Source organism: Emericellopsis atlantica, assembly GCF_019669845.1.
Source record: "Emericellopsis atlantica unplaced genomic scaffold F5Z01scaffold_18, whole genome shotgun sequence".
NCBI lineage: Eukaryota > Fungi > Ascomycota > Sordariomycetes > Hypocreales > Bionectriaceae > Emericellopsis > Emericellopsis atlantica.
The window spans coordinates 446,472-469,925 of record NW_025764720.1 but is presented as its reverse complement, the minus strand read 5'-3'; the positions used below and the strand labels follow the sequence as shown (position 1 = coordinate 469,925).

Sequence of the window (23,454 nt, the reverse complement as noted above, 5' to 3'; positions counted from 1 at the left end):
TCCGTTTCTTTTATAGGAGCTCTTCGCCGCTATCTATAGAGTTAGTATCGGATAATTCTTTATCTACGTTATCCGGGTGCTGCCTTAGTCCTATAGTAACTTTACGTATTCTAGCTAGAACGCGAGACTCGCGTAGTACCTTAGGGAACTATCCTAAGTTTTCCTTACTATCCCGGTAGGTTAGGTAGCTATCGTCGTAGTATCCTAACTAATATAACGCTTCGTGGGGTACCGGTTGCTTTCTTATTTCTTCTCCGGCCTTCCTTATTTCTTCGAGGAACTTTTATCGTTCCTTCTCCCTAGAGGATACTATATTTTACGGGGGCCTAATATCGTATCCGGACCTAGTTATATTTAGCTACTTATACTTACCTTTAGGGACTAGTTTCTAGCCCCGGCTTCGTTCTTTCTTTAGGGAATGGTATTCGCGCGTAAAGTATCCCTTCTTACCGTAGTTATAGTAGGTAAGGTTCTTTTTATCTATCGCGGCGAGCTTTCGTTCTATCGCGTCGAGATCTATTAGTCCCGTATAGGTTCCGCCGAGAGCCGTGCTCTAGTAGAATCGCGGTCGTCCTATATTAGGGTAGATTCGGTTTTTGCTATTACGATCGCGGTTTAAGGCATTAGTAAAGTACTATCCCTTCTTCTCGCGTCGTCGCTCGAATTATCGGTTGTCGATCTTAACGGCTATCGCGATATAGCTCGCGAGGGTGGCGGGTCGGTCTTCCTTATATAGCTCGTCCTTAACCTCGTCCTTGAGACCTCGGTAGAAGGAGGCTATCTTATCTCCTTTACTCTTGGTGGTCCTAGACGCGATTTAGGTGAATAGGGCGCCGTAATCCGAGGCTACCCCTTTCTACTTTAACGCCTCTAGCTAGTTCTTAGCTAGGCGTTCTTCGTCGATAGTCCTAAAGGTCGCTTTTTATATTTCTTTAAAATTATTATAATATATAAAGATATCTTTTATCTCTTATTTTCGGTATTAGTAAGTATTAGTTACGAAGTCCTTAAGAGTAAGTTTAAATTATACGAGAGCGGTTCCTAATAAATATCCTATTATATAGCGTATTTTATCTTCTTCTATATAAAGGATAGATAGGAAGTACTATTAGTAGGCCTTGACCTAAGTTAGGAATCCCTAAAGGTCCTTAGTTATACTATCGAATAGTCTTAGTTAGTATAGCTTTATAATCTCTCTTAGGTCCTTACCGGTAGCCTATCGAATAATATTATTACTTACGCTATTTATCTCGTTCCTTAGTTAGGCGGCCTATTAATATTATAAGGTTATCCCTTCGTTAAAAGAACGGTAGGCTTCGTTATATTATTATTTATCGCGGGTCTATATATCGATAATTTACTATAGCTACCCTTATAACTCTTAGATTTATCCCTTAAGGATCTTCGTATCCTTATTATCGGACTCGTCCGAGTCTAAGTCTATAGACTAAGCTATCTAGGAGGGCTTGGTATACTTAGCTATAGCCTTGCCCTTATTAGCGGACTTAAGGGTTATCTTAGAGGATTCGCTAGCTATAGTATCGTATTGCTTAAGTACTTAACACGGTAGTATACTAAATAAGAGCTATTAATATATAACGTTTAGGTTAGACTAACTATAGGGTTAATAGATCTAAGGTCGGTTTATAAACTAAGTATACTAGGATATCGTTAACTTAAGCGGTCGGGTTATAGTCTATATACGAGATAGTAGATCTTACTTAGATAATTATATTAATAGCTAGGGAGCTAGGTAAAGACTAACTATAGTAAAGCTAGGCTTCTTATATACTAAGGTAATTATTATTCCTAATAATAATTTATTTAGCTTATTCGTAGTGATTCGTGGTAATCGTAATAATCGTAGGTGCGATTATTCGTATAAGTGATAATTATGCTATGAATGGGTAAAAAAGAGTGGGGTGTGCCTGGAGGCACGTGAAGGCCGTATATTGGGTCGTAATAATTTACCTAGAGGATAAATTCGCGGGTGCGAAAACTTCGGATATATTCTTAATAATAAGGCACCCCGCGGCTACCTCGACGGGTAGCCGAAGGCTAGCCTAGAGTTAGGGGGGGGTAATATTACGGTTTTATTTATTACTAGCGGCTAGGTACGAGACCTAGCCCGGTCGACCTAGATATATAACGCGTGCTCGCGGAGACGCACGGACTTCGTAAAGTCTTTATAGGAAAGGGGGATTATAAATTCCCCCTTCTTTCTCTTTTCCTAACTTATCGTTAGATAGACTTAATCTAAGCTACTAAGTTATTCTAACCGGGCCTAGCCTATAATACTAGGCTTCTTATATACTAAGAGGATTATTACGTAAAGCGAGTAATACCCGCGGATTATAAAGCTTATAAAATAAATACGATAATCTAGATTATAGTATTTCGTAGATAATCTAAAGTAATTAATATAAAATAGTAGGTCCTTTAGTCATGCGAATAGGATTCGCGCGACTAGTATTCGTACGAACGACGTTCGTACGAATATCGCTTATTTAGGCAGCCGGCGTGCCGCTTTATACTTTATTATATAAAGAATATGAATAAGTTCGTACGATAGAGTTATAGGTCCCACGTGACATACGTTAGTAGTCGTATATTAGGTCGTAATAGCGTAGAACGTGACGATAATTAGCTGTATAGATATAAAGCTTAGTAATTAGATAATAAATTCTTAAAATTGAAATCTTAACTTTAATTTTAATAAGAAGTCTTATTAGGAAGGATCTTACTTAAGAGCACTTACGGTAAGAAAGGGGGGAAAACGGGCTATTCCGGGCTATTTCAAAGATATTTTTAAAGCTTCATATATTTTGTGTATAAATATTCTATAGCGTACGACTATACCCAGTGGAAAATACGGGATCCCGTCCGCTCTCCTGTAGTCAAGTCGCTGAGGGGTTGATTAGTAGTTGGGTCGGTGACGACTAGCGAATACCGGCTGTTGTGTGTATTTTCTTTTTGGCCGCAGCACTATCTGCTACGCACTCATTGATCGATTGATTTTTGGCTGGGAGACTTGGCGCGACTGCCGTCTAGGAAGCGACGCGTTGCTGGAGGTGGCTAGCTGGTCAGGCTCTATCCGTAGTCAGGAGTACGACGTGGTTGCTGAGTGTTCCGACTCGGCGTTGTTCGATGGGGATCAGTGACTCGAAAGAAAACTTCAAGTCGGATCTAGGGCCTTGCTACGATGCAAAGGTGGATGCTTCACAGAGTCGGAAATTGTTTAGTTGACGCTGCATGTTAAACTTTCAAGCGACCGCCATTGGCGCTGGAGGCAATTGACCACCTTGACCTTTACTTGCTTGCCGCTACAAACCTAATTCACGATTCACCGTGTGATCACTAGTACCTGAGTTGTGCTTGTAGCAGACGCATGACAAGCCTCTTGCTACCTCCAGTCCTCGAATGCACCAACTGGTCAATGCTGTGCCACCCTAAACGGAATGCATCTCGCCCAAAGGGTGCACGGCATGACTACCGTAACCACTCGACAAGTTCGCTAGCGCTGGTCTGTCTTGGCTGATCGATTTCGTGCTAGATACGGTGTCAATTTAAGCACCACTTAATATGCAGCAACACATAAGCCGCACACAGGGGCTCAGGAGATCCGTACTTTTGCACGCCTTGAGTGCATGACGCTAAACTATAGGTGGCTAGTTTTTGCTCACTAGCGCTAGCGAACTTGTCGAGTGGTTACGGTATCAGCACCGTCTTTACGAATACGACTCGCCCGCTTCGTTCCCTTTCGGGTTCGTACTCGCAGCGACGAATCCAATTGTGAAGCACATACGTACACGGAGCGGCAGCTGAGTGCGAGGCCGAGCACAAACGGCGGCGAATTACTCGCGAAGACCGTCGACGCAGCTTACAAACCTCGGCATTTGGTTCTGGTAGTCTCCATAAATCGGGGGCTCGGGTGCCGAGACAAGAAGTTTAATCCTCCTGGTGGTGTAAAGCTCCAGCCTTGTGTCATCACGTGGTGGATTTTTGGGGTCCAGCGACAGGACCCGCATTTTGGCATGACGTAACCGGAAAGCTTCAGTTACCAGTCACGTTGATTCTCCAGGCGCGAGCAAGCAAGTACCTGCGGCACCCACGGTGTCCGAGTGCCTCCGTCGTCAGTCGTGTCTACTATATCATCATTCGTGGTCATCTTGTTTCCTGCTCTCTCTCCCCTCTTCACTCGTGTCTCGCCCTGCACATCGAGTACGGCTGCCCGCGCAGGCCAATGCCCCGGTCACCATGAGCTCCTCCGCCGACGTCGTCGCCAATGGCGTCGATCACCACGACCATGTCCTGCGTCCGAGACCGCGCAAGCCTCAGCATTCCGCCGTCCGAGCCCTGTCGCGCGCCTCCTCCGGGGAGAATATGGACGGCCAGAACTCCCAACCCGCCGCCTTCGAGAACGGGACCTCCAGCGGCCTCACCAGCGGGCGATCGACACCCGTCCCCGAGAACGCCCCTCCCTCCGTCAAGAGCCTGTCCAGCGCGCGCAAGCAGGCGCGTGCTGAGAATCGACGCAGGAGGATCTTCCCCTCGACAGACTTTGAGTCGCGCGTCTCACATTTCGACCCCGAGTCCGACTACAGGGACTTTCACGGGTTCTTCAACCTCTTCTGGATCGGCCTCTTCATCATGGGCATCACCACCGGCCTGAGGAACATGAAGGACACCGGCTTCCCCCTACGGTTCCAGATATGGACCCTCTTCACTATCAAGCTGTGGCACCTGGCCGTGGCGGACGCCCTTATGGTGGGCTCGACCATTGTCAGCTTGGGGATACACTGGATGTCGAGAAAGGCCCCGGCCAACGGCGTGCTCACCTGGAAAAAGGGCGGCATGGCGTTGCAAAGCATCTACCAGGTCGCATGGTTCGCCTTTTGGGTCTTCCTCCCCTTCTACCTCGACTGGACATGGACCGCTCAGGTCTTCTTCCTCCTGCACACCATGGTCCTACTCATGAAGATGCACTCCTGGGCCTTCTACAACGGTCATCTCTGCGAGACAGAGAAGCGCCTGCGCAGCCTCGACAACCACAGCCGCAACAGCCCCTCGGACCTCCGACCCGCCTACCTCTACCCCAGCGCTGAACGTCCCGAGGCCACCACCACCGCCACCAAGAGCCGCGTGAGTCTGTCCGACGAGGACAATGAGAAGAGCGCCGACGAGCTCGGCACCCTCCGCGAGGACCTCGCGCGCGAGCTCACCTCGCCCATCGGCAACGTAACCTACCCAGCGAACCTCACGCTGGCCAACTGCGGCGACTACCTGCTGTGTCCGACCCTCTGCTACGAGATTGAGTACCCTCGCCTCGAGCACCGAAACTGGATCTCGCTCATCTCCAAGATCATCGCCACCTTTGGCTGCATCTTCCTGCTCACCGTCGTGTCCGAGGAGTTCATCCTGCCCGTGCTCACCGACGCCGCACAGAAACTCCACCCCGTCCTGGGCCACCCGCCCCCCGTGTCCGAGTCGCTCCTCATCCTCCTCGAGAGCATCTCCTGGCTTCTCTTCCCCTTTATGCTCACCTTCCTCCTCGTCTTCCTCGTCATCTTTGAGTACGTCCTCGGCGCCTTCGCCGAGATCACCCGCTTCGCCGACCGACACTTTTACTCCGACTGGTGGAACTCGACCGACTGGATGGAGTTTTCGCGCGAGTGGAATGTCCCCGTCTACTCGTTTCTCCGTCGTCACGTGTACTCCGCCTCGCGACCCCATCTCGGCAAGTCCAGGGCCACCGTCATCACGTTCCTCATCTCGGCCGTCGGCCACGAGATTGTCATGGCGTGCATCACCAAGAAGATTCGAGGCTACGGCTTTGTCTGCCAGATGCTGCAGCTGCCCATCTTCATGATGCAGAACACCAAATGGGTTCGCGGCCGGCAGACACTGAACAATGTCTTCTTCTGGGCGAGCATGATCCTCGGGTTGAGTCTGGTGCGTTGGTCCTATCAAGCCGCCCGCGTCTGCAGCATAGCTAACGATCGCAGATCTGTGCACTCTACGTGCTTGTATAATTACACTGTGCATGTACATGCAACACATACGGCATCGAATTTACGAAATCATGGTCGGCAGCTTGAGAGCTGTCGAGGTTGGATACTTAGACATGGACACGCAAGATAAGGGTTCCGGTAGATGTTGTATAGTCTCTTCTCTTTACTTTCTCTTATATACCCCTGGAGCAGCGGCTCCATGCAATTCATAACTCATGCGTTTTATCAATGTTATTCGAAGAAACTCAATTTGACACTGCCTGCCTAGGATAATATGAAACCCCTGGTGATGTATGTGACTCGGTAGCCAGCGACGACGTCAGCTGCTCTGTCAGATCTTCACAAGTGCCGTACTTCACTTCACAATCCTCCAGCAAACACCTCTACGCCGCAACGCGATCAATATCGATATTGCTCAAGTCTGCGTAGTGAAAAATGTGAAAACAGTCAACATCACAATTGGAGAACCATGTGTCTGAGCATGCATTGTTCTACTTCATCTTCATTGCTAAAGTACATTGATGCATTACGGGTGCAAGTGCCCCCTGTTCCAATATCGCAAACTCATAAAGATCCGTGTCCTCATTAAAAAGAAAACCCAACCCTGGCCTAACTCCAAAGACTTTTTCAATCGTCGGGGTATCAGCATTTAGTCAACCTCCTCCATGGCGCTGTCGCCGGTGGCGGCGGCAGGGGTATCAGCCGCGGCGGCACCGGCAGGGGGAGCGTCGTCCTCGTCGATGCTGAGGCCAACGCGGACGAGACGGTGGATGCGCTCGGCGAAGCTGTTGGGCTCCTCAATGGTGAAGCCGGAGACGAGCAGCGAGGTCTCAAACAGGAGGGTGACGAAAGACTTGACTTGGGAGTCGTTCTCGCCATCGCTCTCGACCTTGTTCTTGAGCTCCTGGATGATGGGAGACTTGGGCGAGATCTCAAAGGTCTTCTTGGAAGACATGTAGCTGGACATGGAGGTGTCGCGCAGGGCCTGGGCCTTCATGATGCGCTCCATGTTGGCGGACCAGCCAAACTGGCCAGTGCGGACAGCGCAAGGTGAGGTGCCGAGCTTGTGGGAGACGACAACCTTCTCAACCTTCTCGCCCAGGATGTTCTTGAGGGCCTTGGCGAGGCTCTCGTACTCCTTCTCCTCCTCCTCGCGCTTCTTCTTCTCCTCCTCGGTCTCCTCGAGCTCGAAGTCCTTGGTGATGTCCACGAGCTTCTTGCCCTCGAACTCCTTGAGCTGAGTCATGGCGTACTCGTCAATGGGGTCGGTGAGGAAGAGAACCTCGAAGCCCTTCTCGCGCAGGGTGTCGAGGAAGGGAGACTTGGCAACGGCGGCAGTGGACTCGCCGGTGATGTAGTACATGTTCTGCTGGTGCTCGGGCATGCGGGTGACGTAGTCAGTCAGCGAGGTCATTTCATCACCAGACTTGGTGGAGGAGAAGCGCAGGAGCTTGGCGAGAACCTGGCGGTTCTGGGTGTCCTCGTGGATACCGAGCTTCAGGTTCTTGGAGAAGGCGCTGTAGAACTTGTCAAACTGCTCCTTGTCCTCAGCGATCTCCTGGAAGAGCTCGAGAGACTTCTTGACAATGTTCTTCTTGATCACCTTCATAATCTTGTTCTGCTGCAGAGTCTCACGAGACAGGTTGAGGGGAAGATCCTCAGAGTCGACAACACCCTTGACGAAGGACAACCACTCGGGGATGAGGTCGGTGGCATCGTCAGTGATGAAGACACGGCGGACGTAGAGCTTGATGTTGTTCTTGGTCTTCTTGGTCTCAAAGAGATCGAAGGGAGCGCGCTTGGGGACGAAGAGGATGGCGCGGAACTCGAGCTGACCCTCGACGGAGAAGTGCTTGACACCGAGGTGGTCCTCCCAGTCGTTGGACAGGGACTTGTAGAAGGAAGCATACTCCTCCTGGGAGATGTCGGCGGGGTTGCGAGTCCAGATGGGCTTCTGCTTGTTGAGCTCCTCCTCCTCAATCTTGGTCTCCTTGACCTTCTTGGTCTTGGGCTTCTTCTCCTTGTCCTCCTCCTCGTCGTCGACCTCCTCAACCTTGGGCTTCTTCTCGTCGTCGTCCTGGACCTCCTCGACGTCGGCCTCCTCATCGGGGACCTCAGTCTCGGTCTCCTTGGTGACGTGGAGGTAGATGGGGTAGGAGATGAACTCGGAGTGCTTCTTGATGACCTCCTTGATCTTGGACTCCTTGAGGTACTCGAGCTGCTCGTCCTTGAGGTGGAGGATCATCTCGGAACCACGGCCAAGGGCAGGGCCCTCGTCGTGGGTGATGCTGAAGGTACCACCGGCAGACGACTCCCAGACGTACTGCTCATCGTCGTTGTGCTTGGAGCGGACGATCACACGGTCGGCCACAAGGTAGGCAGAGTAGAAACCAACACCGAACTGTCCGATCATGGACACATCGGCGCCGGCGGTAAGGGCCTCCATGAACTGCTTGGTGCCGGAGCGGGCAATGGTACCCAGGTTGTTGACGAGGTCAGCCTTGGTCATACCAATACCAGTATCCCGGATGGTCAAGGTCTTGTTGGCCTCATCGGGGATGATGTCGATGCGCAGGTCCTGGCAGGACTCGAGCTCCTTGGGGTCGGCGAGAGCCTTGTAGCGGATCTTGTCGAGGGCATCCGAAGCGTTGGAGATGAGCTCACGGAGGAAGATCTCCTTGTTTGAGTAGACGGTGTTGATGATCAGCGAGAGCAGCTGAGAGATCTCAGCCTGGAACTCGAACGTCTCAGACATGATGACGGATTCTGAGAGCGTTAGGATGGCTTCGTGGTGTAGCAAGCGGTGTGAGTGTAGCTTACTGTGAGGGTATCAAAGGGGAATGGGACAAACTCTATATGCTGAAGGGGAAGAGTTGATGCTTTGGAGAGGGATGAGAAAGGATGAAGAGGAAGGAGAGAGGAAGAAGAGGCGGTGGTAAGAGGTTTAAGAAAAAAACGGAATGGACCCCTCTGTGCCTGCCTACGAAGCTCAAGAGATTCCATCGGATTCCATCTGCACTTTGGGCAGAATTCTGGTCTTGCAAGCTCGCAGCCCCTCCAACCTTCGAGAATCACCGGCCGCCGCGGCAACGAAGCTTCTGATTGGCCACAAAGTTTCCGGGGCACCCTCACCGCCTGCCACATTCCGCCGTGCAGTCAAGTTTGCCTCAAAGTGGAGGACGATGAGCACGATGGCGAGGGCAAATTGAGCATCGCCGTGGGGAGCGATAATGCCATATGTGTCTCAATTCTTCACTTTCATCGTTCGCGCTTGCATTGGGCCGTGGTAGCTACTATATCTTTGGCTGTCGCTCACAGACTGCGAGGCTGAGACCAAGCAAGGTGACCCCACGTGCTGTTTTGGTTTAGCGCCGTGATGCACTCAGGGACCGGAGGAGCAGGAGATGTTGGGGATCGAGGTGCTATCTCGCTTTGCCTACCCTAATGGTAGTTCTGTGACGAGAACAAGAACTTCTTCAAAGTGACTAGCCACTGATAACTCACATTGATATCCTTGTATAGCTCGACTTGTGCTCATAGCATGTATAGAGCCTAATTCCATTTCAATAAGGGCCTGAAATACTAGGTCATTGTCTGTCAAGGGCTGGACGTTTGCATCTCACAACGGTACGCAGAAACAAGCATCACAGAACATCACTCGTAAATTCGGGGTATCTATCGGACCCTCCCTGCTCCATATCAGAACCGCTCGCTAATGTCGCATTCAAGAGACCCAGTACCCCCCTCCAAAACCATACCATCTATCTAGTTCGCAAATATCCTCAGCTTCCAGTCTACCCCTACTGTAGCCAGAACACATCGTATTTGTCCCTCTGCAGCAGGAGCCGTCTTGCTTGGTGACCCGTTGGCGTCGCCATTCGTCTCTGTAGTCGCTTTCGAAGGCGCCCAGCGTACGCATGAGATGAAGTGTTCATGCGAATCGCTGAGTACCTTGACGCATTTTCCTTCCTGGCTGAGATCCCATGCTCGGAGTGACTTGTCGTCTGACACAGAGATGAGATACTTGCCACCTGGATGGAAAACCACCGCCCTCACCCAGTTGTCGTGCCCTACAAGTGTTTTGATACACTGGCCCCTGGCGTCCCAAAGCTTAATCGTCTTGTCACGAGAGCCGGTAGCCATGAACTCGGCCGAACTTGTAGGCGGCGGTGGTTTCTTCAGACCTGCCAACGGTGCTAAGTGTTGATATGATGATGGCGGCGCGATAGCGCAGCATTCGTTGAAGTGCTCATGCCCAATCATGGTCATCTTCGTCTCGGCTGTTTGTGTCGAAATGTCCCACAGCCGCCCAGTCTGGTCGTCGCCTGTTGAAAAGAGAAACTTGCCATCAAAAGAGGGCGCAATGTCTCGTACCCACGCTGCATGCCCTTCTAATGTCCTGACGCAGTATCCGGTTGTAATGTCCCATATTTTGATCGTCCTGTCTCGGCTGGCGCTCACGAGTAGATTGCCCGAGGAAGGTATGAAGCGGACTGCGCTCACACTGTGGTCATGGCCTGGCAGCGTCCGAATGTTCTTGTAATCGTCGCTCGGGTCCCAAAGTTTGATCTTGAGATCAGAGCTGCATGACGCCAAGAGGATTCCTCCCCTTGGACCGCCAAAATCCACGTCCAAAACAGCCCTCGTGTGGCCTTTGATCGTGCGCTCGATTTCGCCCTCTTCCCAATCCCAAATTTTGATGGTATAGTCATCCGATCCGGTGGCGACTGATGAGAAAACCGGGTGAAAGGCGACACAGTTAATGACATTGCGATGCGACTCCATGACATGCCGAGGAGGATGCCGTGGTAGCCACGACGACGGATCCTTACTTCGCTGGGACAGCGCAGATGGTGTGAGGTTGTCCATTTCCGTCTGTAGTGTTTTGTTCCTGCTCTCGAGGTCCATGACCTAAGCAAGCATTAGCTGAGCCCTTCCCCTCGAGTTGCTTCCTCACCCTTCGTTGCAGCCGGCCGACAATATTCCACTTCTTCTCTAACAAGGTCTCGTACTTCTTTGCGGTCGCCGCGTCAAATGTTTCCTCGGTCAGATTGGCTTCCGTCCGCAACGTCGCAGCAGATTCAGGGAGGTTGTGTGTCGCGAGGTACGCGATAATGGCCTTGTGCCTGGAGCTGATTAGTGGGTAGTTGCAAGCTTGGGCACAGGTACGGACAGCTCCTCGGCCTGCTTGGGCCCCAGCATAGACGTGGCCATCCTGGGCAGCTATGCAACTTCCAGTTCGAGCTACCCAGATTCCTTCCAGCAGTGCGAGCCGTGTATGGGCGCTTCTTCCAGAGGCAACTTGCGGTGGTGGTGGTGGTGGGGTATGGATGATCGGTGTGGTGTTTACGTTGGGAGCTTGCTGAACGTCGGACTACAGCTCCACGATGCACGTCGCGCAGCGCCTTTTGAGGTAGATAGAGCGTGTCGGCAGAGTTGCATAGGTCTCAGAGTTTCGCATTGGGCGTATTACAGATTGAAAGCCTCCCGATCGCTGTAGACAGGCTCACCGACGTCAAGCATTGGCAGGAGGTGACAGGGGAAAAGCGGCGGGGCAACGTTTTCCCCTGTCCCGGCTCAATGACGTGTGGGGCAGCTTCCGAGCTCAACTTCATCTTGAGCTTCATCTTCAACCTGTGATCGTTTTCTGCTCTTTGTGTTGTTCTACCATGAAACGAAGAGTGTCGACAAAGCATGTCTTTGTCACTCAGGTGCTTCTTTCACGCGGCAACTTCTGTCGCCCATTTCCTGCGATTGACTTTGGGCTAAAGCTACGGGGGGACCATTTCTATGATTTAACAGAGCTGGTTCCTTGAAACCTTCATACCGCATTTGCTCGCGCTTACGATGCGTATTCTTCCTTGACTTGGCGCTACCAGAAGGCACCCTTCAAGAAGCTCCTCGAATTACGGCTTTGTGGCGGACTGAAGCTGCAGCTCAAGGCCTTGCTGATCGTAGACCATGGTGTAGTGGATTTGAGCCTTGGCCTCCGACTTCAAACTGAAGGAAAAAGACAATCCTGAGTCTGGACACAAGCATGTTGGCTCTGACGGTCCAATTGTAGCATTGTCAAAACTTTAAACCAATCTCGCAGCACGGCATTCACATTTTCATAGACGGGATTCGGCGTTCGACTTTCTGAGTCCCGTATGTTGATCGATAGTTCGATACGTAGTTGCGACAACTCATACTTCGAGAATATTGTCGGGTGCTCATCTCTGAAGGGCAAATTACTGTAAGCACATCTGGCTGCTTACGAGTCGCATCGTGGCCTCGTGAGATGAACATGATCTCATCGAAATGTACGCCCTCATGAGGCCTCATACCCAAGAATTCTTCCGACCTGGATACGCAAACCTGGCCCGCGCCGGTCACTCCGTGCGTCTCATCGAGATTGATGGGAATCACGGCGATGTCCTCTTCGAGAGGTCCCGTTCGTCGAACACCGCATAGTCATCCTTAGCCCATTGTGGCATATCCAACAATGGCCGTGGTGTGGTTGGTGGTATTTGTCGAAATCAATCGCTTGTCTCTGCCGTTATGATACATTTGTAGGACCTTGCTCCTTATGGTATATCCAATTCCATGCCGTACCCTCTGTAATTGCCCTGCCAGTGTGTCAATGCAGAGTGATCATCGCCTCCGGGTCTCGCTTCCTCCACTTTGCCAACCACAACCGCATGGTCACCGACTTGGATCATGCCGCCAGGAGGAAATTTGTCGCCGGCAGCCAGCCTGCACTTTAACACCGCCATGACGCCATCATCATGTATGACTCCATGCTCGTCCCATTTGAGCCCCTCCCACATACTCTCTGAGTTTCCCTTTGTGAACCTGTGCGCCAACTTGGCTCCGGCGGCTGCTGCCAGGGGAATATGTATGTTAAATCGTGGATTTTCGGTCAACGCCGTGAGTGTCCGACTAGGCGTGGCAATATTGAAGGTGATTAATGGCGTAGGTGATATACTGAGGCTCGTGAAGGAGGACAGGGTCATTGCGCGGGGTTTCGAAGGTTCGGAGTTACGTGAGGTTGCGGGTGGCGAGGTGAGGATGACAACATTGGCGGTAATGGCGCGCATTATGTGGCGGTAGTCCTCTTGAAGAGGACTGAGGTGTGTTCGTGTCGAGTTATGCCGCACTAGAGGTATTAGTGACATCTCTTCGAAGAGTGACAGCAGCTTGAACTTACCTATGGTCTTGGAGGATGTGGCAGCTATCCATGTTGGCTGCGATAGCCGGACACAGCGTAATGAAAGACTGCGCATTTCAATGTCGCGCCCGTCGTAAAGACCTAAGCAGAAGAGAAAGAAGAGAAGGAAATACAGTTGTGCTCAACGAGATGGGGTTGGATCGCCGAGTGACGAAGTTGCGATGCGACCAGAAAATCCTTATCGATAAAGTTTCGACGCGATAGCACGCGACGGGCTCGACCCGATTTTTTCCCATGTCGGCCGCCGACTTCGAGCACGACTGAAGCATCGTCAACCCAAGTTCGACACACGACGACCTCATAAGCGCAACACTCGCTTGTCCACATCCAACACTTGCTCAAAGATCAACTGGGGAGACATCAGTCGGTTCGCCGCGCAACAACCGCCATGGGGAAGCTCTCACCCCTATCCTCGTCTCTTCGCCCCACGACCTCCTCTTCCACTCTCACATGCGCCGCCCAGCAGGTCAGGCACGCAACCTACGTGGCCCGCCCTCGACGCCCCTACACATTCACCCAAATCATCCAGCTCTCTGATGGATCGGCATACACCCACCGCACAACCTCGCCTCAGGCCCTGTATCGCGCCAACAAGGACTCACGGAACACCCTGACGTGGAACCCCAGCGAGACCTCGCTGAAGAACGTCGAGGTTGATGAGGCCGGAAAGCTCGCTGCTTTCCGTGAACGATTCGGCCGTGCATTCGACAACCAGAACAAGGAGGAGGGCGTCGAACAGGCTCAGGAGGAGGTGGAGGATGAGGGCTACGGAGATCTGATTGCGAGCTATGCACCAGACAGGAGTCATGAGATGAAGAGCCAGGCGCCGGCGCAGAAAACAGGCAAGGGTGGAAAGAAGAAATGATCAGGCCAGTATAGGGTCAGCACGCACTGCCACATGTACATCACGAGTTGCGCTGAGGGAGAAGGCGAATGTACAACATGTATGTAAGAATAAAAACATCTCTTATAGAGGCACAAAACTACGCTTAATCAGAGTCCTCATGCAAACGGGCACGCGCCCTGTCGACAGCCGTGTCGCCGGGGGCTTTGGTGGCATCCTGGTTGTACACTGGTGGTTTGTAGAAAGCCGACTCGTCGTCTTCGGCGTCAAGCTGCATCAGGAACGTCTCCCACTTTTCAATGAGCTGCAATAAGGAGTTAGCGCGGCGCGCACATCGATGCGTAAGCAGGGGCTGCGACTTACCTCCTTCTGCGCCTCGACAGCACCCTCGAGGAAGGTCTCGACGCCGCTTTTGAAGTCTTCGACCTTTTCCTTCTCAAAGCGATCCAACTCAGTCTTCAGTGACCGACCCATGTCATCGAACAGCAGCCTGGCCTGGTGCACCTTCCGCTCGGCCTCCCCGACTTCGGCGTTGACCTGGTTGAGACGGTCTTGCTGACTCTTACCCTGACGAAGTAGCTTGTCTTGCGAAGCCTTCTTCTTCTGCAGCTCCGACTCCGCCGCGTGCCACGCATGGAAGCCCTTTTGGCGCTGAGAGAACGCTTGCTTGATGGACCCGATAAGACGAATGTATTCCTCAATGATGATGCCAAAGGTGAGAACATCCTGCTGCGCCTGGCGGTCGTAGACATCACGGATGGTCAGCTGCAGATCCGACAAGGCGTCCAATGGACCGGACAACGAGGGCGACAGCTCCACAGTAGAAAGGGCGTGAAGCGAAGCTGAGAAGTCGCCGGCCGCCTCGGCCATCATCTTGCGCTGGCCAACCATCTGGTCCATCGCCTTCAACAAACCCTTGAGCTGGTTCTCGAGCGCATCCAAGTAGACCTTCCTGTCATGGAACCAGTCGTCCTGCTCGACAAACTTATTGCTGCTTCCCACGCTGATGCCCAGCGAGCCTAGGACGCCCTTGCTTTCTGTGGGCAGAGGGTCCCTCCGCTCCTTGTGCTTGATGTCGACATTGAAGGCTTCGCTCTCCAAGAAAAGCTTGAGGTCCGCATCGTGTTGCAGTGTGGGGTGCGAGGCCGTCTTGTTCAGCATCTTCTCCAGGGCGGCCCGGCGGCTCTCGACAAAGTTGCTGTCGAATCGTCCGACAGCCTGCTTGTCAGGGGGCGGGGGCACGACAAAGCCGGGGTTGTTTGCGTGGAGTGTGTTATACAGCCACAGGAAATCGCGGTAGCGGCGCTTGACTTCGAATTCGCTCTGCTTGTAGGCCTTGGATGTTGTCTGTCTGGTCAGCGGCGGCGCCCGCGTAATATTAGCCGGGTTGTTTCAGCTTACCCTCGTCCGCACAGAGTAAACAATGTGCGAGCTCGTGAGGTCGCCAATCTTGACCGGGTCCCCGACGTGAATCGTGAAGTTCGGCTTTGAGGCTTGCTCCACGCTCATGCTAGGCTGCGTGCTCGTCCTCACACCACTTGGCCGTGCGGCCTCCACGGGCGGTGGCGCTCTCCCGCCAATGTTCTGCTCGGCTTCGTCGCCCTCATCGTCGACACCATGGGGATCATGGGTGCGCCTCGCTTGTTGGCCCTGGGGCATGCTAGTCCGGATGACCATCTGTTCCTTCTGTGGAGGTACTGGGGGCGCATTGTCGTCTTCTGCCGGAGGCGCGGCACCAAGGGGACCGAGAGGGTCGTCGACCGCTTCCAGGCGGGTTGGCTGCGCAACCATGCGACGAGGTCCGCGAGAAGGCTTCGACGAGGGTGCTGGTTGCGAAGCGGAAGGTGTCGAGGGGGACGTGTCAGCGGCTTGAGAGGGCTGCGACTCCTCAGCCGAAGTCGTGGGCTTGGAGGTATCGGCCCATGGCGATTCTTCGGGATCCATGTTGCGGGATGACAGCGATACTGTCAATGAGTGTTGCGAGGGTGTGAGTTGGAGCTCAGAGAGCTGTTTATTGGAGAGGCAGATGCGGGATGCATGTGTCGCCGGTCAACGTCAGCGGTGATTGCAAGGCAGCCAATGAGAGGATGCGAACTGCCCCGCATCTTCCATGTCGCGGTACCGTGAGCATCAGAGCCCAGGCTGCCACTTATTAATATGCCAGGCACACGGAATACTTTACGTTTTCAATGATTGAACCGACTTTTGGTAGAGCAAGACCGGGCTCAGCTTATGTGTCATTCTCAAAAAACAATTGTACAAAAAATGCGGCCGTAGCATGATGAACCATTCGAACGCTAAACACCCAAGCCATGTAACCGGATGCATCCATAATGCCGTGTTATACATATGACAACTTATTGCAACGTCACACCCTGTGTCTGTGACCTGTGACCCTCCTGGCTCCTTCTCAACATGCCCCTGCCCTCGTCATCCGCCTCATCGTCGCTGGTCAGACCCTCAAGCTCAAACTCTTCGGCATCCCTGACGCGACCCTCTTCCATGGGTCTCCCGTTGACGCCTGTGTACCCATTCATCTCCTTGGAGGGTATGGGGTTCGCCAGCCTGTCATACATGTGCACCAGCATATTGGCGAACAAGAAGACCAGGGATGCTAGTGAGAAGAGAATCAAGATATAGGCCACGTGGTCCATATCAGACCCGGCAACGAGCAGCATCTGCTCCTCCGTGGCACCCATGAAAAGAAAACCGGCGGCGTAGAGCAAGAAGATGGGCAAGAACTGGAACGAGTTCCATGTCCTGCCATCTTCGCTGAGACTCTGCTTGTCGCCAAGGATGAACGCCACCTCAATGATGCGCGTGAATCCCACGGCCATGAGCGTGTGCCCAAACATTTTGTGCGTCGCCTCGCTGACCATCAACTCCTGCGGGTGGGAGGACATGGCCCATCCCGTAATGGCGATGACGAAGCCGGGGATAAAGTTGCGCTTCGGGTTGCCATCGCGGTCACGGCTCATCCACATCCCAGCCAGGCCAGCGCACCACCAAATGATGCCCATCGTTGTGTGCTGCCAGTCGTTGCGCACCCAGGCGGTGCCCCAGCGGTGCTCCGTGAAAGTATTGACACACCCCCAGGCGGCGATGACGGCGCTGTCGTAGAACTCTTGCGAGCGCCCCGTTTGTCGCATCCATACCTGTCCAACGAGGAGAATGATGGTCAAGAGAACGCCATAGGCAATAAAGGCGCTGCCCATGATAAAGTGTGCGGCGCATTGACCAGTGTGCTCACCCTGGCAGAACCCAAGCGCAGTGATGCCACCAAAGAGCATCTGTGTCCAACTCAGCACGGGCATCGCCTTTCCCAAGATCGAGTGGCAAGGTCGGATTAGCTTGCGAATGAAACCGTTGATGCCCTTCTCCCAGTGGCCCTTCAGGTACAAGCCCAGCACGACCTGGGCAATGAGCAGGATCTGCAGGATATGCGCGAACAGGCCGTGAACATTATTGCCGACAAACTCACGGCCGCCGTGCGCGTGACCGAGGAAGAAGCCGAGGAGGGCGAGCATGGAGCCCACAATCTGCGTAGGAACATGCCACCGGGATTTCGTCATCTGGGCCTGTTAGCTTGAATTGGACCTCTAGACATTCACCTACACCAAGGACCATGCCTATCGGAAAGATGACGCCGTAGGCAAACATGTTGACGAAGATGTGTATCCACAGAGTCGTGTCCTTGTTTTCGTTAGCCCACGCTCGTTGATAGCTCTGGTATTCCATACCAGTGGCTCGACGGAGATCGTCTGTCCCTCTGGTATCTCGCTACCGCCATGGTGGTCGTGAGCAATCGCTGGTCGTGCAAGCAGGAGCGAGGATATGGCAAGCCCCGTCAAGGGTGTTGTGAGGCCTCGAGATGCCATGCTGGTTGTTGTAGAATCGGCCGCGTGGTCCTTGGACCCTGAATGTACGTAGGTAGATCAGGCAAGAGTCGGGATTCGGGTGCAGACGTAATAGGACCGTGATACGATGCAGTCGGGCAAGTGAAGCTCCAAGCAAGAACGGCGGAAGGGACAATAGACACTTGAATAAGGAGAGAATGAAGTTCGATGGCAAGGTCCCGAATCCAAAGCTCAAGGGAGGCTTACCTATGGGGTCGACCTGGTCTGGTCGGATTCTTCGGTCGCGCGGGTGGACCGTGAGAGTCGCGATATCATTGCGGCCCATGTGATTGGCCTAATCCTGCTCACGAGTGGGGTTCATTGGCTTCATGAGCCACGCAAGGCCAAGACGTCGCCCCTTTTCCTTATGCTCCGACAGAGCGACCCATCGGTGCCGGAGCATGAAAAGCTGACGGTACCACGATGCTTTCATGATTGTCTTTCCTATTGCTTCATGGGTGGAAGCCAGGCGAGGGCGACCCGTGACTACCGGCTCGTCACGTTACAGTACGATACGAAGGGCCTATGTGGTATCGCGGCGCCGTGCTTTGGAGTGGAACTTTTCTGATCTGTTATTGAAAGCAGTTTGCCAGACCGTCGCTAGATCATGTGTCGAGGAACAACAACTGCACAGATTCAGACTTGAAGTATCCTGTGTCTTGAGTGTGAGCACGCAGTTGCATGTCGACGGATGGCCTGGGCACTTGCACCATGATTAGGTGCAAATCTACTCAATGGGAATGGAGATATCTCAGCTCTGGTCTGAGTAGCATATGGAACCTGTTTGCCTCCAAGATTGCTACAGTGGTGTGACAATGTCGCACCACCTCGCCGAGGGCATACCATCATATTCAATTGTGAGACCGTAGCGGCCGGGTCGGATTCATCCTCCTGACTGGGCTACATGAACAGGTGCAAGTGGTCGCCTCGCCCAGTAGACCATCTCCCTCCTGAACCATCCGAGAAAGCGTGTGAGAGATCTGACCTCAAAGAATCGCCATGGAGCTTACCTTCCTCCTGGTCAGCGTCTCCGTTGTTGCCGGTTGCCATATCATACTGTCCCTGGTGGCTGGCTACCTTGCCTGGTACTATCGCAAGCAGTGGAAGCGCCTCCAAGCTCAACATACAGTCGATGAAGAGAACCTGAACACTGTCTCTACTTCCCGCGGTCGCAGTCAAACCATTCGCAGATCATCGCGCTATGGCACACTTCACGAAGAAGGTCGCCGCCAGCATACACGAGACGGAGAAAACTCGCGGGAGGCTGGCATCCCCAACGGAGGTGCTCAGCGAACGAGGCGGAAGCCTAGCCCGGAGGAGTTCATCTTGAGCACATTTGACCATCCGCGCACTCCGCCAAAGCCTCCGATGCCTGTGAAAAGTGCGGAGCGTGGCGCCAAGAGAGCTTCATGGTCGCTTGCTGCTGAGATTGCGAAGATTGGAGAAAGCTCCAAGCAGCCGCAGGCTATGGAGAACGGGAAGACTCTTGATCCGGCTGCGGTAGAGGGTGAATCTTGGCGTGTCGGGTCGCCAGTATCGGGGAGGCCGTTGTGGTTCGAAGTCTCGACCCAGGACGTTCAGGAAAGAAATTCGCAAGACGGTTACATCTGAGCGGCGCGTTAGCACACCTCGTCTGCAGTTCGTTGTATAGTAGCTTACCTCAAGCCTTCTTCAAGGTTTCGCTCTCTTTCTCGAGGTAGTCTTTCGCCTTTGACCACAATTCAGCCTCCATCTCCCGCTCCACCTTGTTCCCCCGACTGTTCAGCCAGCCAATGTCCAATTTGCCCACGTTGCCCATGCCATCTGGCTTCAACGAAACTTTGGTTCCCTTGGCCGCAGGTTTGAGGTTCACAATTCCAGCCTCCTCTAGTGCCATGATCTGCCGCTTCATCCGGACCTCCACGCTGTTCAGAGCATCGAGGAATGCATCAGTTGCATCCTGAAGTCCTTGCTTTTGTGACGCGACGTCGACTTCCGATGCGGCGTGGGGCATCGACACAGCGTTCAGAGCATTGGCAGTGTGGTTCATCAATTGTACAATCGATTGGTCGATCGCGTTGAGCTGGCGGATGTTTTCCTCGACTGTAAATGGTTTGTGGATGTCGACGGGCTCATCGCCCATGGGAACGTCTCCTGACATTGTAGAAGTCGCGAGGAAGCAGGCTTTTGGGGATATGTTTGAAATGGAGAGAAATGTTGCAAATCTGGCGCTGGTTGTGTGAAAGTATATATGTACGAGTGAGTGAGCTTGATGGCCTGCTGAGAGACTAAAGTCAAGTGAGATGGGTCCGTGCACAGCTACATGCGCAGTTATTGTTTGGTCTAGTTGACCGTCTTGCGGTTATGCCTCGGCTAAAGGGTACGACGCGACAAGCACCGCGCCTTCATCCGAACTTGGCTTCACTCAGGATCACATCCCTTCACCATCACGACACATTGCGAAAATCACAGTAAAACGCCTACGAGGAACGAACGTGGCAGCATCAGCCATCTGTTAGACTCTGTAATTTGCTCATCGCCAGTAGCACTCCGGCGCCTCCGACGTCTCCATTTGCGACACCTCATGAGCCGCGCCTGCACTCAATGAGCCTGGGCGCTGCTTCCCTTGCTTGAGCCGGCCGTGGAGGAAAGGGCACCCGCGAGAATTTGAGCATAAACTCCTGCCATCGAAATGTCCGGAAATCCTCCGCCTCCAACCCCTGGTGGGAACTTTGGCGGCGCACCGCCGGTCACATCGCCAGCACCAGCCACCGCTGGAGGGGCCGCTGGTTCAGGGTCTACCATGTCGAATCAAAACCTTAATCAAATAGTGAGTTTACTGCGAAAAGATGGCCGATAACACCACATTTGGAGTTCATCTGTTTGTTTGTGCTGGAAAGCGGGAGCTCGCACCGACCACACCTCACGTGTGTGGCTGTCCTCTGCACGAGGGGCCTTTGCGCACGCGAACTGCATTGTTCACAACGTCTGATGTTCAGGCTCAGGCTTCTTCACACGCTGCACTATCCCTCGCCGGCTTAAACTCTCCACCCTGCCTTCGGTGGCAGGCTCTCGCATTGCCTTCCGTCCCCCCTACGTGCATTGAGCGCAATGCTGCATTGAGGCAATCATGACTAACAACATCGGAAAGGTCACCGACTACCTCCTCAAAAGGGGGTTCAATAGAACCGAGGAGATCTTCCGACAAGAATCGAAGCACCTCGGCGCAGATGGCAAACCCCTTCAGCAGTTGGCCAACATGGGGCCCAAGAAGTATGCCAAGGCTTTCAACTTGTTGTATGACTGGGTCGAGAACAACTTGGACATCTACAAGGTGCGCTTCTACAACAATATGATACTGGACCCTCTAACTTGCTCAGTTTGAATTGTCAAAACTACTCTGGCCCATCTTTGTCTACTCCTTCATCGAGCTCGTGAACCATGGCTACGGAGATGACGCAAAGAGATTCCTCACAGACTTGAGTCATCACTTCCAGCACAGCCATAGCGATGATCTCAATACCTTCCAAACGATCACATTACCACAGCATATCAACGAAAATGCGACAGCCAAGCTGTACAAGGACAACCGCTACCGCATACCGCTCAACCAGCATGCTACTGGCGATCTGTTCAATTTTCTCGAGCGCGAATCGGAGCAGGGTGGCTCCGTCATTCGCCAGCTTCTCGTGACATACTGTCAGATCGACTCGACGGCGCGGGGACCCGTGACGCCCTTCAGCTTTGAAGCGGTGTTCCGCAAGACGAGGAATATCGACCTTGATGATGTGGACAAAAACGAAGGCATCCCAGGCGTCAACATCGGCCTGTCAAACCGCGACGTACTGGACCCAGCGGCACCATTAGCTCTTGGTCCACTGCCCATGGACACAGACTTGAAGGAGGATGTGCGCGCTGAAATCCAAGATGAGGAGGCACGCAACCCGCCTCAGGATGGTCGGCCCAGTATGCTCGAGGAATTTGACCAAAGAATTAAGCGTGAAGAGAGCGCCGATGTGCCTAACAGGACGGAGCTGCCCCTTCCGCCGTCACGCCCACGGGACATTGCCTTGGAGATGTCGAAGCTGAAGGAAAACCGCGATCGCTTCAAGATTGAAGGGCGAACAGGGGGTGCTGGCATTCCTGTGAGCGCCTGTATCTTTACCTACCATAACACACTGAACACGTGAGTCTTCCCGTCTTGGAGGGAGCAACAACTCACACCTTGCAGGGTTTCTAGCATGGACTTTTCCGACGATGGCACCATGGCGGCTGCCGGCACGACTGAGTCGTATATCCGCGTTTGGTCTCTGGACGGCAAGGCGTTGCCCTCCTCAAATCCTTACGATAAGGACCAAAAGTTCAACAGCCGCAAACTCGTCGGACACTCCGCCCCCGTGTATGATGTGCACTTCTCGGACTCCGCGTCAGGTCCCCCCACCAGATTGTTTGGCGAAGAGGGCAAGAAGAATCCCGCACTGGACACCCGAGCGAAGCTACTCATCTCGTGCTCGGCCGACGGTCAGATCCGACTATGGTCCCTAGAATCGTGGACGTGTCTCTGTCTATATAAGTCTCACGACGGCCCTGTATTCAGGACGCAATGGGGGCCTCATGGTCACTACTTCCTCAGTGGTGGCTACGATAAGGCCGTCCGTGTATGGATGCAGGACCACGCCTCACCCCAGAGACTGCTCGTGGGCCACGATACGGCCATCTCTTCCATTGCTTGGCATCCGAATGGCTTGTACGTCTTTTCGGCCTCGGATGAAACCGACAAATCCATTCGCATGTGGTCAGTCGTCACGGGTCAATGCGTGCGTGTGTTCAGTGGCCATAATGACTATGTCACGGCACTCGAGTGCGCGCCAAATGGCAAGCTCCTTGCCAGCGCTGACACCGCTGGAAACATCATGTTCTGGGATCTGAGCAACGGCAAGCGCATCAAGCGGTCAAGAGGTCACGGCAAGGGCGGTATTTGGTCCCTGAGCTTCAGCATGGAGTCTAACGTGCTTGCATCTGGAGGCCAGGACTGCACCGTTCGTCTCTGGGATGTCGAGCTACCGACCGACCCTCAGAAGGCCGCGCAACAGCATGGGCTCGATAGCCTCACTGCGAACACCGACCTCAATGCTGCCAACGACCCCGCTCGCATCGGGGGCGGGACAGGTGGCCCCTCGACGTCTGCCGCCACCACTGGTGCTGGCGCGCCTTCCAAGAAGAAGGGCAAGGAGGTCATGGTCACGCCCGACCAGATCAGTGCATTCCCTACGAAGAAGACCCCCGTCATGAAGGTGAAGTTTACGCGGATGAACTTGGTCATCGTTGGCGGCTGCTACGATCCCGAGCGTTAGGAGCCTGGGCGTAAGCCGGAGTAACCTTAGTTGGATGGAAAAGGGTACAGCGGAGATGGGGACATTTGCCCTTTGGCGTATTTAATTGATGGTACAGGGCTCTCGTAATGTAATATGACGATGCCATTCTGGAAACATGAAAATCCATGAGATGTGCTGG

General features: G+C 53.2%; 10 protein-coding genes across 10 annotated transcripts; 4 read left to right on the top strand and 6 right to left on the bottom strand.

The window, feature by feature from the left end:
* Positions 1-4,257: 4,257 nt before the first annotated feature.
* Positions 4,258-6,032, top strand: F5Z01DRAFT_675509 (MBOAT, membrane-bound O-acyltransferase family-domain-containing protein; the record flags this gene model as incomplete). Its single annotated transcript, XM_046265155.1, has 2 exons — positions 4,258-5,952; positions 6,006-6,032. 2 exons carry the CDS (start codon positions 4,258-4,260, stop codon positions 6,030-6,032), a joined length of 1,722 nt encoding a protein of 573 aa, XP_046117039.1.
* A 314-nt stretch (positions 6,033-6,346) lies between these two features.
* Positions 6,347-8,766, bottom strand: F5Z01DRAFT_689228 (Hsp90 protein-domain-containing protein; the record flags this gene model as incomplete). The annotated part of the gene is made up of 1 exon (XM_046266070.1): positions 6,347-8,766. One exon carries the CDS (start codon positions 8,764-8,766, stop codon positions 6,661-6,663), a length of 2,106 nt encoding a protein of 701 aa, XP_046117038.1. The 3' UTR covers positions 6,347-6,660.
* Positions 8,767-9,654: 888 nt separating this feature from the next.
* F5Z01DRAFT_659174 (nuclear distribution protein nudF) lies at positions 9,655-11,589 on the bottom strand. Its single transcript, XM_046263752.1, has 3 exons — positions 11,185-11,589; positions 10,969-11,137; positions 9,655-10,922 (listed from the first exon to the last, which is right to left on the bottom strand). Exons 1-3 carry the CDS (start codon positions 11,223-11,225, stop codon positions 9,777-9,779), a joined length of 1,356 nt encoding a protein of 451 aa, XP_046117037.1. The 5' UTR covers positions 11,226-11,589; the 3' UTR covers positions 9,655-9,776.
* Positions 11,590-12,155: 566 nt separating this feature from the next.
* Positions 12,156-13,355, bottom strand: F5Z01DRAFT_659170 (flavin reductase like domain-containing protein). Its single transcript, XM_046263751.1, has 2 exons — positions 13,201-13,355; positions 12,156-13,149 (listed from the first exon to the last, which is right to left on the bottom strand). Exons 1-2 carry the CDS (start codon positions 13,274-13,276, stop codon positions 12,578-12,580), a joined length of 648 nt encoding a protein of 215 aa, XP_046117036.1. The 5' UTR covers positions 13,277-13,355; the 3' UTR covers positions 12,156-12,577.
* A 114-nt stretch (positions 13,356-13,469) lies between these two features.
* F5Z01DRAFT_659169 (uncharacterized protein) lies at positions 13,470-14,164 on the top strand. The gene has a single exon (XM_046263750.1). It carries the CDS (start codon positions 13,610-13,612, stop codon positions 14,084-14,086), a length of 477 nt encoding a protein of 158 aa, XP_046117035.1. The 5' UTR covers positions 13,470-13,609; the 3' UTR covers positions 14,087-14,164.
* F5Z01DRAFT_659166 (Vps5 C terminal like-domain-containing protein) lies at positions 14,165-16,124 on the bottom strand. Its single transcript, XM_046263749.1, has 3 exons — positions 15,467-16,124; positions 14,429-15,412; positions 14,165-14,369 (listed from the first exon to the last, which is right to left on the bottom strand). The coding sequence occupies exons 1-3, from the start codon at positions 16,007-16,009 to the stop codon at positions 14,211-14,213; spliced, it is 1,686 nt and encodes a 561-aa protein (XP_046117034.1). The 5' UTR covers positions 16,010-16,124; the 3' UTR covers positions 14,165-14,210.
* Positions 16,125-16,273: 149 nt separating this feature from the next.
* On the bottom strand, positions 16,274-17,827 carry F5Z01DRAFT_659165 (YTP1-like protein). The gene is made up of 2 exons (XM_046263748.1): positions 17,681-17,827; positions 16,274-17,637 (listed from the first exon to the last, which is right to left on the bottom strand). The coding sequence occupies exons 1-2, from the start codon at positions 17,801-17,803 to the stop codon at positions 16,423-16,425; spliced, it is 1,338 nt and encodes a 445-aa protein (XP_046117033.1). The 5' UTR covers positions 17,804-17,827; the 3' UTR covers positions 16,274-16,422.
* Positions 17,828-18,960: 1,133 nt separating this feature from the next.
* F5Z01DRAFT_675503 (uncharacterized protein) lies at positions 18,961-19,572 on the top strand (the record flags this gene model as incomplete). The annotated part of the gene is made up of 1 exon (XM_046265154.1): positions 18,961-19,572. The coding sequence occupies one exon, from the start codon at positions 18,961-18,963 to the stop codon at positions 19,570-19,572; it is 612 nt and encodes a 203-aa protein (XP_046117032.1).
* Positions 19,573-19,621: 49 nt separating this feature from the next.
* On the bottom strand, positions 19,622-20,083 carry F5Z01DRAFT_682300 (mediator complex, subunit Med11; the record flags this gene model as incomplete). The annotated part of the gene is made up of 1 exon (XM_046265752.1): positions 19,622-20,083. One exon carries the CDS (start codon positions 20,081-20,083, stop codon positions 19,622-19,624), a length of 462 nt encoding a protein of 153 aa, XP_046117031.1.
* Positions 20,084-20,281: 198 nt separating this feature from the next.
* On the top strand, positions 20,282-23,454 carry F5Z01DRAFT_659158 (putative transcription initiation factor TFIID 100Kda). The gene is made up of 4 exons (XM_046263747.1): positions 20,282-20,770; positions 21,092-21,274; positions 21,321-22,126; positions 22,172-23,454. Exons 1-4 carry the CDS (start codon positions 20,633-20,635, stop codon positions 23,292-23,294), a joined length of 2,250 nt encoding a protein of 749 aa, XP_046117030.1. The 5' UTR covers positions 20,282-20,632; the 3' UTR covers positions 23,295-23,454.